The sequence below is a fragment of the Ostrea edulis genome, chromosome 9 (assembly GCF_947568905.1).
Source record: "Ostrea edulis chromosome 9, xbOstEdul1.1, whole genome shotgun sequence".
Lineage (NCBI taxonomy): Eukaryota > Metazoa > Mollusca > Bivalvia > Ostreida > Ostreidae > Ostrea > Ostrea edulis.
In genome coordinates this window covers 27,788,181-27,800,874 of record NC_079172.1, presented here as the reverse complement: position 1 = coordinate 27,800,874, position 12,694 = coordinate 27,788,181, and the positions used below count along the sequence as shown (strand labels likewise).

At 35.9% G+C, this 12,694-nt stretch overlaps 1 protein-coding gene across 1 annotated transcript; it reads left to right on the top strand.

Annotated features, from left to right (window-relative positions):
* Positions 1 to 2,341: 2,341 nt before the first annotated feature.
* LOC130050316 (uncharacterized) lies at positions 2,342 to 9,658 on the top strand. Its single transcript, XM_056150030.1, has 5 exons — positions 2,342 to 2,433; positions 3,168 to 3,408; positions 8,814 to 8,891; positions 8,964 to 9,200; positions 9,353 to 9,658. The coding sequence occupies exons 1-5, from the start codon at positions 2,383 to 2,385 to the stop codon at positions 9,595 to 9,597; spliced, it is 852 nt and encodes a 283-aa protein (XP_056006005.1). The 5' UTR covers positions 2,342 to 2,382; the 3' UTR covers positions 9,598 to 9,658.
* The last annotated feature ends 3,036 nt before the right edge of the window (positions 9,659 to 12,694 follow it).

The following is a 12,694-nucleotide window of genomic DNA, read 5'->3' as shown; positions in this document are numbered from 1 at the left end:
TTTGGGTTAATTCTCATTGGTTCTGGAACGTTTGGATTAGTTTGACAAATTTATGAGGAATTTCCGGTCGAAAAAGTTTGATTCATTACAGATTATAATGCTTATCTTAGGAATCGTCGAAAATGGTATTTAGCAATGTGCCATTCTGCTATCATTACCTTAGTTTTTACGGAAGTATTTGGGACTTGTAGTTAGATCTTTTTTGACGGAATTCAGACTTCAAAATTATTCTAGAATTTTCTGATAACACTCTTCAGAATCAATCGGAATCCTTTAGAGGTACACCAGTTTCAGTTATGGGGCGTAATTTTCCTCCAGTAGGACTGGGAGATGGTTTGCTAAATTACTGTTTGGAAATTTTGTCCAAGTTTTGCTTTCCATCATAGGAGTTATTCAGAGCTCACAAGTCTTATAGTCCGCCTGAACTGCGACCACTTTGTTGCTAATCTTACGTCACCTTTGAGATTACACATTTTGAAATGGTCATTTCAGAATTCAGTCTAATTTTGGTCAGGAATCCTGAAGTTTTAGCTATTCCCTTGAAAAATCCAGGAAATTCAAATAATTTACAACTTTCATAATCACTATCAAAATGTGTCAATTTGGTGATACCAGTGACCTCTTGGTTAAGTCACCATTGCTTGAGAGTACGCAAGGGGGTTCGAAGGGAGTAGCATAGAGATAAACGCTCTCCCATTGTGCCTCCAGGGGGCCTGGGTGACGGACGAGAGTGCACGTCGCCCACCCTGCAGAATTGAGATGACCTTGTTGTTAATTCATTACCTTCGAGGTTACACTTTTTGCAATGATCAACCTCAGAATTCAATCTAATTACTGGTCGGAAATCCTGAAAGTTTTAAATATTCCCACGAAAATTACAGGAAATGCAGGTAATCTTCAAGTTGAGAGCGATTACCGAAATGTGTCAATTTGGTGATAACTTGGTCTTAGTAACCATTGCTTGAGAGTGTACAGGGGGTACGGAGAGGGGAGCGTAGAGATAAATGCTCTCCCCTCGCGCCTGGGGGACCTGGGCAACGACGCGGTTGCACGTCACCCACCCCACTGTTTAAGTGACTCCAATTTCAAGTATGCATGAAGAAAAAAGGAAACAAACATACAAATATCAATTTTTGTGGGGGACATTGTTCCAATGCCTGTGGCGGACTGGGGAGTGCGTTGGGGTAGTTGATCACTAATTCTGCGCCAAAACCGGCTCTCCTCCCACCTACTACTAAATCAGGGGGCAGGTATTTCACGTGTACCCTCTAGACGACCATTAAACTAGGTCAAGGGTCAGTAGATATTCATAGAAAATACTAATTTCTTGCATAAGTTGCTAAAGTTTAATTCGTGGGGCTCTCAGCTAGTTCATAGCTGGGGCCACATCCACCTCCTACCAAAGGAGGGGATGCTACAGACTGGTGCATGTTGCGACAACTGTAGGAGGGTCTACAAGCTTGCTCCGCACTTGCTAATTAAACCAGGTAGCACGCAGGAGACCGGTGAGATGCGCAGAGATCTCTACCTCCCTTAGAATGTGGGGACTCGTTCAGGTTCGGGCACCTATGTCCACATAGGGCTCCCTGTGTTGCCCCTACTTTGGTAGTCAAATTGGCACACTGGCCGCCTCCCCAGTTCCCCACAAAAAGTTTGCATGCGACCCTTTCCACCATATATGTAAATTTGCATCCTGTTTCTGATCCAATTAATAAATATTAAACTTCGACACACCTACTGGTCTATTCAGATATTAAGTTAAGGTCACTATTCAATTCGGGTAGTAGGTCAGATGACTTGCGGCTGGTTGTGCTGTATATTAAGTTTATTTTAGCACAATGGCTTCTCTACGTAAATTTAACATACCCTAGGTCAAGTCATGGTCATAAAGCCAATTGTTTTATTAATATATTTACTTAGCAGCATACTTTGTTACGTACCGTATATCACTGATATCACGAAATTTTTAATTCCAAGAGAAAATAATGTAGAATCATTGACATGAGTACGATGGTATTTAACACTTTTCTGAATGAAGAATCTACGTATCTATATGTATGTCAGAGAAGACCTTTTCTAAAACAAATCAACAAATCAGTTTAATATCATTACATGTTCTGTCATTTATGTCTGTAGAGCAAACGTTCACCACAAGGATTTCATTTTAATTAGTTTAGTTATCAAGGCAAACATATATTAGAAAACGCATAATTAAGTTATTGTGTACATGGACAAGTGATGAAAACAAACAGTGATCGTATATACTAATGTTAGTATCTAGTTACCTTTTAATGAGATTATTCTGTCACGAACCATATATATGGAATGCGTCATATTGTTACCTATGTATATGTCCTAAAACTTTTTCATTGAGACTGGTGCATGTGTAATAAATGCATTTATGATTTCTTATTCTGGAAAATAACTCAAGATGTAAGTCTATCAATATTACTTTCTTATCAACATAATTGAAGTTGTCCACAATTAAAAAAGTACAAATCCAATACCTTCCCAAGAACCAGTCAATTTATTGATCTGGATTATGAAAATTGTGATGTGTTTTTAGTTTCGAAATGTTTGCATCCTCCAGGAAAGACATTTTTATCATACTTGAGAGCCAACAATGCATTTCCATATGATTTGCTTAATTGGTTTGTTTGTTTACAAAATCAAACTTAGAATTGATCATACCAGTTAATTGCGTTTGACATTTTTCCTTTCCAATTCAACGTGTAAATTGTTTAAATCGAATGAATACATGTATAGGATATGTTATGCATTTAATTGATTACTGTTCGATACCTTCACCTTTCATTCAAAGGAAAATTTCGAAAGTTCTATTTCTGAAACCTTCAAACCGATTTTCTTGGGTCCCATCTTTCTCACATAAATTTTCTAACATTCATAAATGAAAATAATTTGATGAAATGTTTTGAGGTTTTTTATTTCGCATACGTGACTTTCAACATTGTATTCTGTTTTGATTCCCTGGATCCACCGCTGTATTAGTGTTGTAAGCCACACAAATACTTTCCATGTACCGGTAATACGTGTTGAATACTATAATACACTTGTATGTTGTAGAACATTAGCTATATCTGTGTGTTTGGTGATGATATGTTGAAAATGATTATTAGCATTTTTATTTATATTTCCCTTTTTGTTAGATTACATATAAAATGATGATTTTACCAACCTTCCTACTGATGGTCCATGTTTCACAAGTTGAAACACAAACCGGAAGTTGCAAAGACATCTTACATGGCTTCCTTTCTGGACAATTGTCGTCCGCTCTCGGAGATTATCAAATTAAAGCATTGAAGCAGGACTTCCTAAGGTTCACAAATACCATGCAGAGATCTATGAATGTATTCAAGGAACAAATGAAAGCTGATTTTGAGAAAAAAGGTACAAGACTATACTATACTTTTTCATCAATCCCTTCGGCTTAGTTCCCCCGTTCTATCTATAATTTTCTTTAATGCATTTTGTACACTAAGGACTTCCAACTAATCAAAAACAACATACTTTAAGAAAGGACTTCAAACGAGATGAGATACAAAGTCGTCATATAATTGAAATAATACAAAAAGATTAAGTATACATGTATATGTAAAATTTCATTTGTATAATACTTTATTTGTAACAGACAAGAAATTGTAAACAATCATTTTTGAATAAATTATAATTATTTGAAATGAAAAATCAAGTGGCTATAAGATTGCTTGCAATATTTATCAAATCCACATGCTTCTGAGCGTTATTTCCTAAGAATATATATGCATATATATAACATAAAATACATTTATCAAGGTCAAACAAATTAAAGCCACAATCTTGAAATTCATTATATGAAAGTATCCACCTCTCATATAATTCCGACTCAACGTATTGTTAAAACTGAATAAACATATACGTCCGCAAAAAGGGGGAACCGGACCTCCTGTCTTTTTCTTTTGGATCCGCCCTTATATAGATATGTATCTTGTACACGTAAAATAGAATTTCTCCGATTACGAGTTAACTTTACTACTTATTAACGTAATGTTCTTAACTCGTTCCACCTGAGATTAATTAAGTCTATTATTACTACTTATTACTACTTCGTACATTCTGGATCAGCTCTTTGAACGAATAGGGCATGTCCTAGATCGCTCCACTTTTTACATTGATTGGCAAGCCTAAAACTCCAAAAAAACATATATTCTGCAATGTAACTACGTTTGTAGATTTAGTGTAGTTGCAGTGCTAGGTGTATTCACATGTAGTTTTTAGCTCACCTGAACCGAAGGTTCAAGTGAGCTATTCTGATCACATTTTGTCTGGCGTCCGTCTGTCTGTTCGTCTGTCTGTCTGTCCGTCTGTGCGTCTGTCCGTAAACTTTTCACATTTTCCACTTCTCCTCCAGAACCACTGGGCCAATTTCAACCTAACTTGGCCAAAAGCATCCTTGGGTAAAGGGCTTTCGAGTTTGTTCAAATGAAGGGCCATGTCCCTTTCAAAGTGGAGATAATCACAAAAATGCAAAAATAGGGTGGGGTTATTTAAAAATCTTCTTCTCAAGAACCACTGGGCCAGAAGAGCTGAGATTTATCTGAAAGCTTCCTGACATATTGTAGATTCAGGTTTGTTCAAATCATGGCCCCCGGTGGTAGGATGGGGCCACGAGGGGGATCAAAGTTTTACATACAAATATATAGGGAAAAACTTTAAAAATCTTCTCAAGAACCACTAAGCCAGAAAAGCTGAGATTTACATGAAAGCTACCTGACATAAAGCAGATTCAAGTTTGTTCAAATCATGGGCCCCGGGGGTTGGATGGGGCCACAACAGGGGATCAAAATTTTACATACAAATATATAGGACAAATCTTTAAAAATCTTCTTTTTAAGAACCACGGAGCCAGAAAAGCTCATTTTTACATGAAAACTTTCTGACATAGTGCAGATTCAAGTTTGTTCAAATCATGGGCCCCGGGGGTAGGATGGGGGCCACAAGGGGGGATCAAAGTTTTACATACAAATATATAGAGAAAAAACTTTTAAAATCTTCTCAAGAACCACTAAGCCAGAAAAGCTGAGATTTACATGAAAGCTTCCTGACATAATGCAGATTCAAGTTTGTTCAAATCATGGGCTCCGGGGGGTTGAATGGGGCCACAATAGGGGATCAAAGTTTTACATACAAATATATAGTTAAAATCTTCTTCTCAAGAACCACTGAACCAGAAAAGCTGATATTTAAAAGAAAACTTTCTGACATAGTGCAGATTAAAGTTTGTTCAAATCATGGCCCCCGGGGGTAGGATGGGGCCACAAGTGGGGGGGGGGTCAAAGTTTTACATACAAATATAAGAAAAAGCTTTAAAAATCTTCTTCTCAAGAACCATTGGGCCAAAGAAATTTACATGAAAGCTTTCTGACATGGTGTAGATTCAAGTTTGCAAAGGGTAGTTTGGACCATAATAGGCACTAAGGTTTTCCATGCAAATATATATGGAAAGTCTTCAGATATGGGCCAAGGTGACTCAGGTGAGCGATGTGGCCCATGGGCCTCTTGTTGTTTTGTTATCACTCTCTCCTAATATTGAACACATTATGTAAGTCGTCCCAAAAATTTGACAAACTGTTTCTTCGTGTCGTTGGTCATTTCAGTTGCATTGTATATATATATATATATATATATATATATATATATATATTAAAAGAAATAGAATAAACAGTACACAAAGTTAAAAATTTAACGCAAGCGCTTTCATTTTATAATCCTCAGGCGTTACATTTTAAAATAGTTTTGAAATGGTTTGACGTCATAAAGGCGTCCTAACATTTCACGTACATAACGACGTCATAAACGAATGAAGGGAAAAGGATTTTACGTTAAGCATATTATGACGTCATAGATAATAACAGTAAACATATTTTACAGTAAGCTATTGAGAGCCGGTTTTAAAGTCTTAATAAAGTGTCTTTCTTTTTCTCGTCGGAATATTAATATTAATATTATATTATATTATATTATATTAATATTAGTAACGTTTGATGTTGTTAATTTATATACTAATATTACTTGTCCACTAGGACTTCAAGCACTAGAATATTGGATAGATAAACACCCAGAACAAATAGATGAACGTTTTTCTAAAGACTTTATTTTAGAGGCAACAGCACTTGTACTACAAAACAATGTTTTCACATTCAACAACAAACACTATCTTCAAGATAAAGGTACCGCAATGGGAACCAAAATGGCTCCAACATATGCCACACTTACACTCGGCTATTTAGAGGAATTATTATACCAAAAAATTAAAAAATCATTTGATGAACAATTCGGTCTATATATAAGACAAAACTGGAAAAGATACTTGGATGATTGCTTCATTATTTGGAACAAAGACATTACGGATTTGAATAAATTTAAGAACATTCTAAACGAATTGGATATCAATTTAAAATTCACAATGGATTACAGTACATCTTGTATACCATTCCTGGATGTTTCTGTTATCAAAAAGGAGGATAAAATAATTACAGATATTTTTTACAAACACACGGACACTCACCAGTATTTACACTTTTCGTCCTCGCATCCAAGACACACAAAACGTGCCATACCTTACAACCTCGCCAGAAGAATATGTACCATCGTTAGCGAAGAACCTACCAGAGAACAACGTTTAGGGGAATTAAATAGTTATTTACAAAAACAGAATTATCCAATCAAACTTATAAACGACGGAATCAAGAAAGCCAGAGAACTCAATAGAGAAAATCTTATCAATAAATCCAAAATCAATCCCACAACAAATTCACACATTTTACCGTTTGTTACAACATACAACCCAAGGAACTCTAATGTTACACCTATCGTTCGGCAACTCAACGACCTACTAAAACAGATGAAAAAATGGGGAAAATTATGAAGAAATATACTTTTATCAACAGCAAGAGACAACCGAAAAATCTTAGGAGACTGTTATGTAAATCTAATTTTCAGGAAAAGTCCAACAAAAAAATTTTCACCGTTACCAAATGTGACGATCGGCGATGCGGAACGTGCCCATACTTAAGGGAAGGAAGTTCGTTCGAATTTAACAACAAGGAATTTACGGTAAATTCAGATATGACGTGCTCCACCAAAAATTTAATTTATGTTATAACATGTGCTGGCTGTGGAAAACATTATATCGGTGAAACTGGAACTACTCTGCGAACTCGTATACGAGTTCATAAACAACACATTTCAGCACCCGAATACAGAAAAATTAAAGTTAGTGAACATATAGATGTGTGTGGCCACGGACAATTCAATGTATTTCCGTTTTATAAACTGTATACAGAAAATACTATTTCCCGACGAGAAAAAGAAAGACACTTTATTAAGACTTTAAAACCGGCTCTCAATAGCTTACTGTAAAATATGTTTACTGTTATTATCTATGACGTCATAATATGCTTAACGTAAAATCCTTTTCCCTTCATTCGTTTATGACGTCGTTATGTACGTGAAATGTTAGGACGCCTTTATGACGTCAAACCATTTCAAAACTATTTTAAAATGTAACGCCTGAGGATTATAAAATGAAAGCGCTTGCGTTAAATTTTTAACTTTGTGTACTGTTTATTCTATTTCTTTTAATATTTTATACCGGACACTGTGATTTTTTTTAAAAACACAATTTGGATATATATATATATATATATATGTGATCAGTTGACAGGGGATGCTTACTTCTCCTAGGCACCTGATCCTCCTGTATATCCAGGCTACAGGCGTCCGTGTTTTCCAACTTTCTATTTTGTATTGCTTATAGAAGTTATGAAATTGGAAATAGCAGTGGACTCTTAGATAAGCATTATTGCCTTATGTAAAGATATATCACATATAAAGCACAGAAAATTTCCCTTTATTTTGTTTTGGATACCCACTTCCTCATCTACCTGAGGTTGAACTCACGACCTGTGGAACCAAATATCATAGCAGCATGTAACCAGCGCGCTAAATCGCTCGACCATTTAGGCAAGTAAAAAAAAACTTCCTTTTAATGATGATTGAACTTTCGCCACGCTGTCACATGCTACAGGGTCATTGAGAATGGAAATGTGATACAGCTATTTAACGGAAATGTACATTTCGAAGAATCATACAAGATATAAATTGCATCTGAAATATTTGATATAAAGCACGGACATAGCAATGAAATGTTGAATAAACATAACTACCCTAAGTGAAATATTTAAAATGTAGCACAGAAAATTTCACATAATTTATCTTAGATACCCACTTCCGCCCCTTTTCGGGATCTATTTGATATACAATTAAGAGTACGTGTGCGGAGAATAAAGATGGTGTTTAACAAAGTAATGTTTTGAAGGACTGGTCACTAGATATGAATATGAATGCGAGTTCGGCCGGAGAAAATGTTATTATTAAAGAAAATATTTATTCAAAATGAAAATAAATTCATTTCAATGGTTGGGTTTAAATTTACTAAAACAGGAGTTATCATATAACATTCGATAATTTTTCATAACTCAGTTATTATTTTTATATACATCGATAAAAGTGATCACTATCGTGTTTAAATTATGGAAAATTCACTATTCTTAAACGTTTTTTAGACTCACTATAATGACTCGGATTAATCCGTTTGCCTCATCATGATATAGGGATGTAAAAATTGATTGAAAACATATCTTTATTTCAACCTAGAATATTAAGTCTGTTAGAAACACACATTTATGGTCCAAGTCTTGCAGTTCCTTTTTTAAGTAAATCAAGTTGTTGCTTTTATTGTCTTTCTGATACAGGTAGAAGAAACAGAAGCGTTGTCTATACGAGATGGGGAAAGAAGACATGTCCCTCGAATGCTGAGCTGGTTCTCTCTGGTAAGTGTACATGTAGTAATTGATATACTGCAATGCGGCAATACTCATGTAAATATTATCCTTCTTTGACAGGAATTACAGGTGGGTCACATTATACCCACTCGGGAGCGGCTGTTGATCCCCTTTGTTTACCAAGAGATCCTGAATGGGGCCAGTACAAAGATGGAACAGACGGCAATAAAGCTTATGTATATGGAGCAGAATACCAAACTAGCAGTTCTCTGAGTAACTTGCGTAGCCTCCATGACCATGACGTACCGTGCGCGGTCTGCCTGGTACATAATAGATCTGTTCTTAGAGTATTCCCAGGTACGTTTGAACCAATTCATGTCATTCCTAATATTCCACATATCATGATTTAACCAACCTTAAAGCATTGACACAGATATCAAAGATAAAAAAAATATACAAAATAGTTTCCAAAATACTAAAGATCTAAGTGTTGTTTCTCATTACTTTAGCAAGGAAAACTTGTTACAAAGGTTGGAAATTGGAATACGATGGATATCTCATGGCGGGGCATTATAATCAGGCTGCTGCCACAACCTACACGTGTGTGGATAAGAACCCTGATACCTTAACTGGGGGTCATTCTAACCACAATGGCAATCTTTTCTATTCCGTGGAGGCAATATGTGGATCATTGAAATGTCCACCATACGTAAACGGGCGGGAACTTGTGTGTGCTGTCTGCTCCAAGGCATAGAGGTATCGGATAGGACAATTGAAATACTTCCACACAATAAAGAGATTTGTTTCAGAATTAATAGCTGTGTTATTCTTTTCCAAACTTGATTGAGGGAATGATAAGAATAATGATATATTCTATTTCGTCGAAATGTCTTATATTTGCTTCATTGCATCGCTCACAATTCTTTTAAAACAACAATGTGTTGGCAGATATCAAACAAAGTATTTCCAATCTGATCCAAATGAAATATTTGTGTTCTTTGCATTTTTAAATTTGTTCCACGGTAACTCAGATCGTTTAATTTCAGTCTTATGAAATACACCTACACACTGTAAAATTGCACAAAGGATATGATTTCAAACCACAAGTGTTATGCCTATTGCACACTATTTTGACCACGGAGTACTCCGTTTATCGGAGCAAGACATAGGGCTTGCGGCAAAGGATGCTTACTCCTCCTTGACACATGATCCCACCTCTGGTATGTCCAGGGTCCGTGTTTCCCCAATTGTTTTCTTGTATTGCTTGTGGGATTTATGAAACTAATCACTGTTCTTTATATTCGCCTTTCATTAGTTGAACATCAGACCTTAAATATACCACGAGTATACTAATTTCGGGCGATACATGTATATTGTATGAATGACATAATCAGGTTTTTATCAAACTTTTTTTTTCATTCTCTGCAATTCTAATGCGGGAGTATTGCTGCTATTTCGTTTTAATCACAACGATTTGATTTCATATACATCAAACAAAGTGTGTATTTAGTTATACAAAAGGGTTGTGGTAATTTGTAACTCATGTTGCAAATCTACACAATAAAATGTAATGCTTTAGGTACAAGGAATGGGTAAATGATGCTGTAGGATACCAATATATACACACATGATTACTTTTGTCCGCTTATTTGGTTATTTGTAAATCACTTGCAAGATATACCTGTATTTTGGACTATTATTCCCAATGTTAGAATATTAATTGTTGATGAATTTCACAAAATGAAGTTCTATCAAACATAAAATGCTTCAATTCTTGACTTGCCGATTGTTTAGGTGTTCGATGCCTTCAAAAAAATGAGTTACCACGTTTAGCTGTACACCTCGATTAGAGCTTAATTCACAATGCGTAAACCAGATATCAAAGTTACGCTCGCTAAAACACTTGGAGAAGAAAATGTTTTTGAGTCAAACAATTTTGCAAAACGATCAGTTGAACCAACAAAAATGTCAGAATTCGAATTTCAGTTACAATTAGAGAAAATTAAATTAAAAAGGGAAAGAGAAAGTCAGGAAATGCAAATTGAGAAAATGAAACTAAAAATGGAAGAGAAGAACGTCCTGAGAGAGAAAAAGATAATGACAGAGTAGAAAGAGAAAGGAAATATAAACACAATATGAGCGAGAAAAAATGCAATTAGACACCTAAAGAGCAGAAAGAGAGAACGCCTAGAACAATTTGAATTAGAAAAATTAAAAATACAAAAGGAATCGAAAATTGTATCTGTCAAAACTTAATTCAATGCAGCTAAACATATCAGGTTAGTACCGCAAATTCAAGAATAATCAGGGTATTAATATTTTTGGCATTTTAAGAAAGTGAAAGGTGAAGATAACGAACAGTGATCAATCTTATAACTCCTAAAACAATACAAAATAAAAGGTTGGGCAAACACGGATTCCTGGACACACCAACGGTGGGGGAAAATGCCTAGGAGGAGTAAGCATCCCCTGTCGAAAATTTTAAATGATTGCGAGATGTTTGGTCCACTTTGTTACAAAGTGATTTGGTTGGGAAAGCGATCAATGTTTACTCGGCGCTCTCCATAGCGGATAGTTCAGAGTATGACAAGGTCAAGGCCGCGATTGTAAAAGCTTATGAATTCGTACCCGAAGTGTACACACACAAATTCAGAAAATACAGAACATTTGACAATCAAACATATGTAGAGTTTGCAAGAGAAAAAGATTTATTTGATCAATGGTTGAGATCTAATAGAATTAATGACAACTTTAACAATATTCATGAACTCATCTCAGTAGAAGAGTTTTTATAAGGAATATGCTCATCAAGATTTGAGAACACATTTAGAAGATAAGAATGTCAGAACTCTTGAGGAAGCCGCAGTTATTTCATATATTCATAATCTCTCTTATAAGAAAAAAAAATTGTAGCAAAATCTCAAACTAGTAGTTCATCAGAGAGTGTAGACTCAGATAAAAAGAATGCTTCAAAGTTTCAATATACTACCCAGTCACCACCTTACATTGGTTCTGATTAGTGAATGCTTTAAGCTTTAAAAAAAAATGACATTGACAAACCGCAGCCACATGCTTTTACAGGATTTGGAAATGATAGGGAACCATTTTCTTTCTCTTCAAGGCGTTCCCATGTTGCTAGGCAACGATTTAGCCGGTGGAAAAGCCATACCAGATCATATAGTTTGTGAGAAAATCGTTTCCAATGTCGCGTCCGATGAAAAAAACGACGACATATATCCAGTTTGTGCTGTTACTAGATCGATAACCAGAAGGAAAGAAGTCGATGCTTACTCTCTTCAACCCCTCAACACAGCTGGTCCATCTTAGGAAATTGACATCAGTGACACTTTCCTGTCTGACCTTGATGGCAGTTACCATGAAAACAAACAACCATATAACAGTGAGTCTCCGCTGAAATTCGTGAGGATGATCCAAATATACAGAAAGGCCAGGGCAAGGCCACTCTTAGAAGAGAGCAGCTATTGTCCGAGCAAAATAAAGACCCTGATATTATCCAACTCAGAAAAAGTGCACTTCTCCCAGAAGAGGCCGCCAAAGTTGAACAGTGTTTCTATACCAACGATGGGATCCTTATGCGAAAATGACGAGCACCTGATGCACCATCACATGAGGTGTGGCGGGTCGTTCACCAGATAGTGTCCCAATGATATATCATAGGGACATCATGTGTTTGGCTCACGATACACCCATGTCAGGTCATTTAGGAGTCCATAAGACTTGTAACGTAATTCGTAGTAATTTGTATTCGCCTAAGCTAAGAAAGGATGTTTCTGAATTTTGCAAGTCTTGTCATGTTTGCCAGATAGTAGATTGGTTAGGACCCTTGCCAA

Bases quoted from the DNA above. Each gene is read 5' to 3' on its own strand.
- LOC130050316 (XM_056150030.1), top strand. From the start codon at position 2,383: ATGTGTAATAAATGCATTTATGATTTCTTATTCTGGAAAATAACTCAA. The intron at 2,434-3,167 runs GTAAGTCTATCA...CCTTTTTGTTAG, and splicing joins TCTGGAAAATAACTCAAGAT to ATTACATATAAAATGATGAT. The intron at 9,201-9,352 runs GTACGTTTGAAC...TCATTACTTTAG, and splicing joins TGTTCTTAGAGTATTCCCAG to CAAGGAAAACTTGTTACAAA.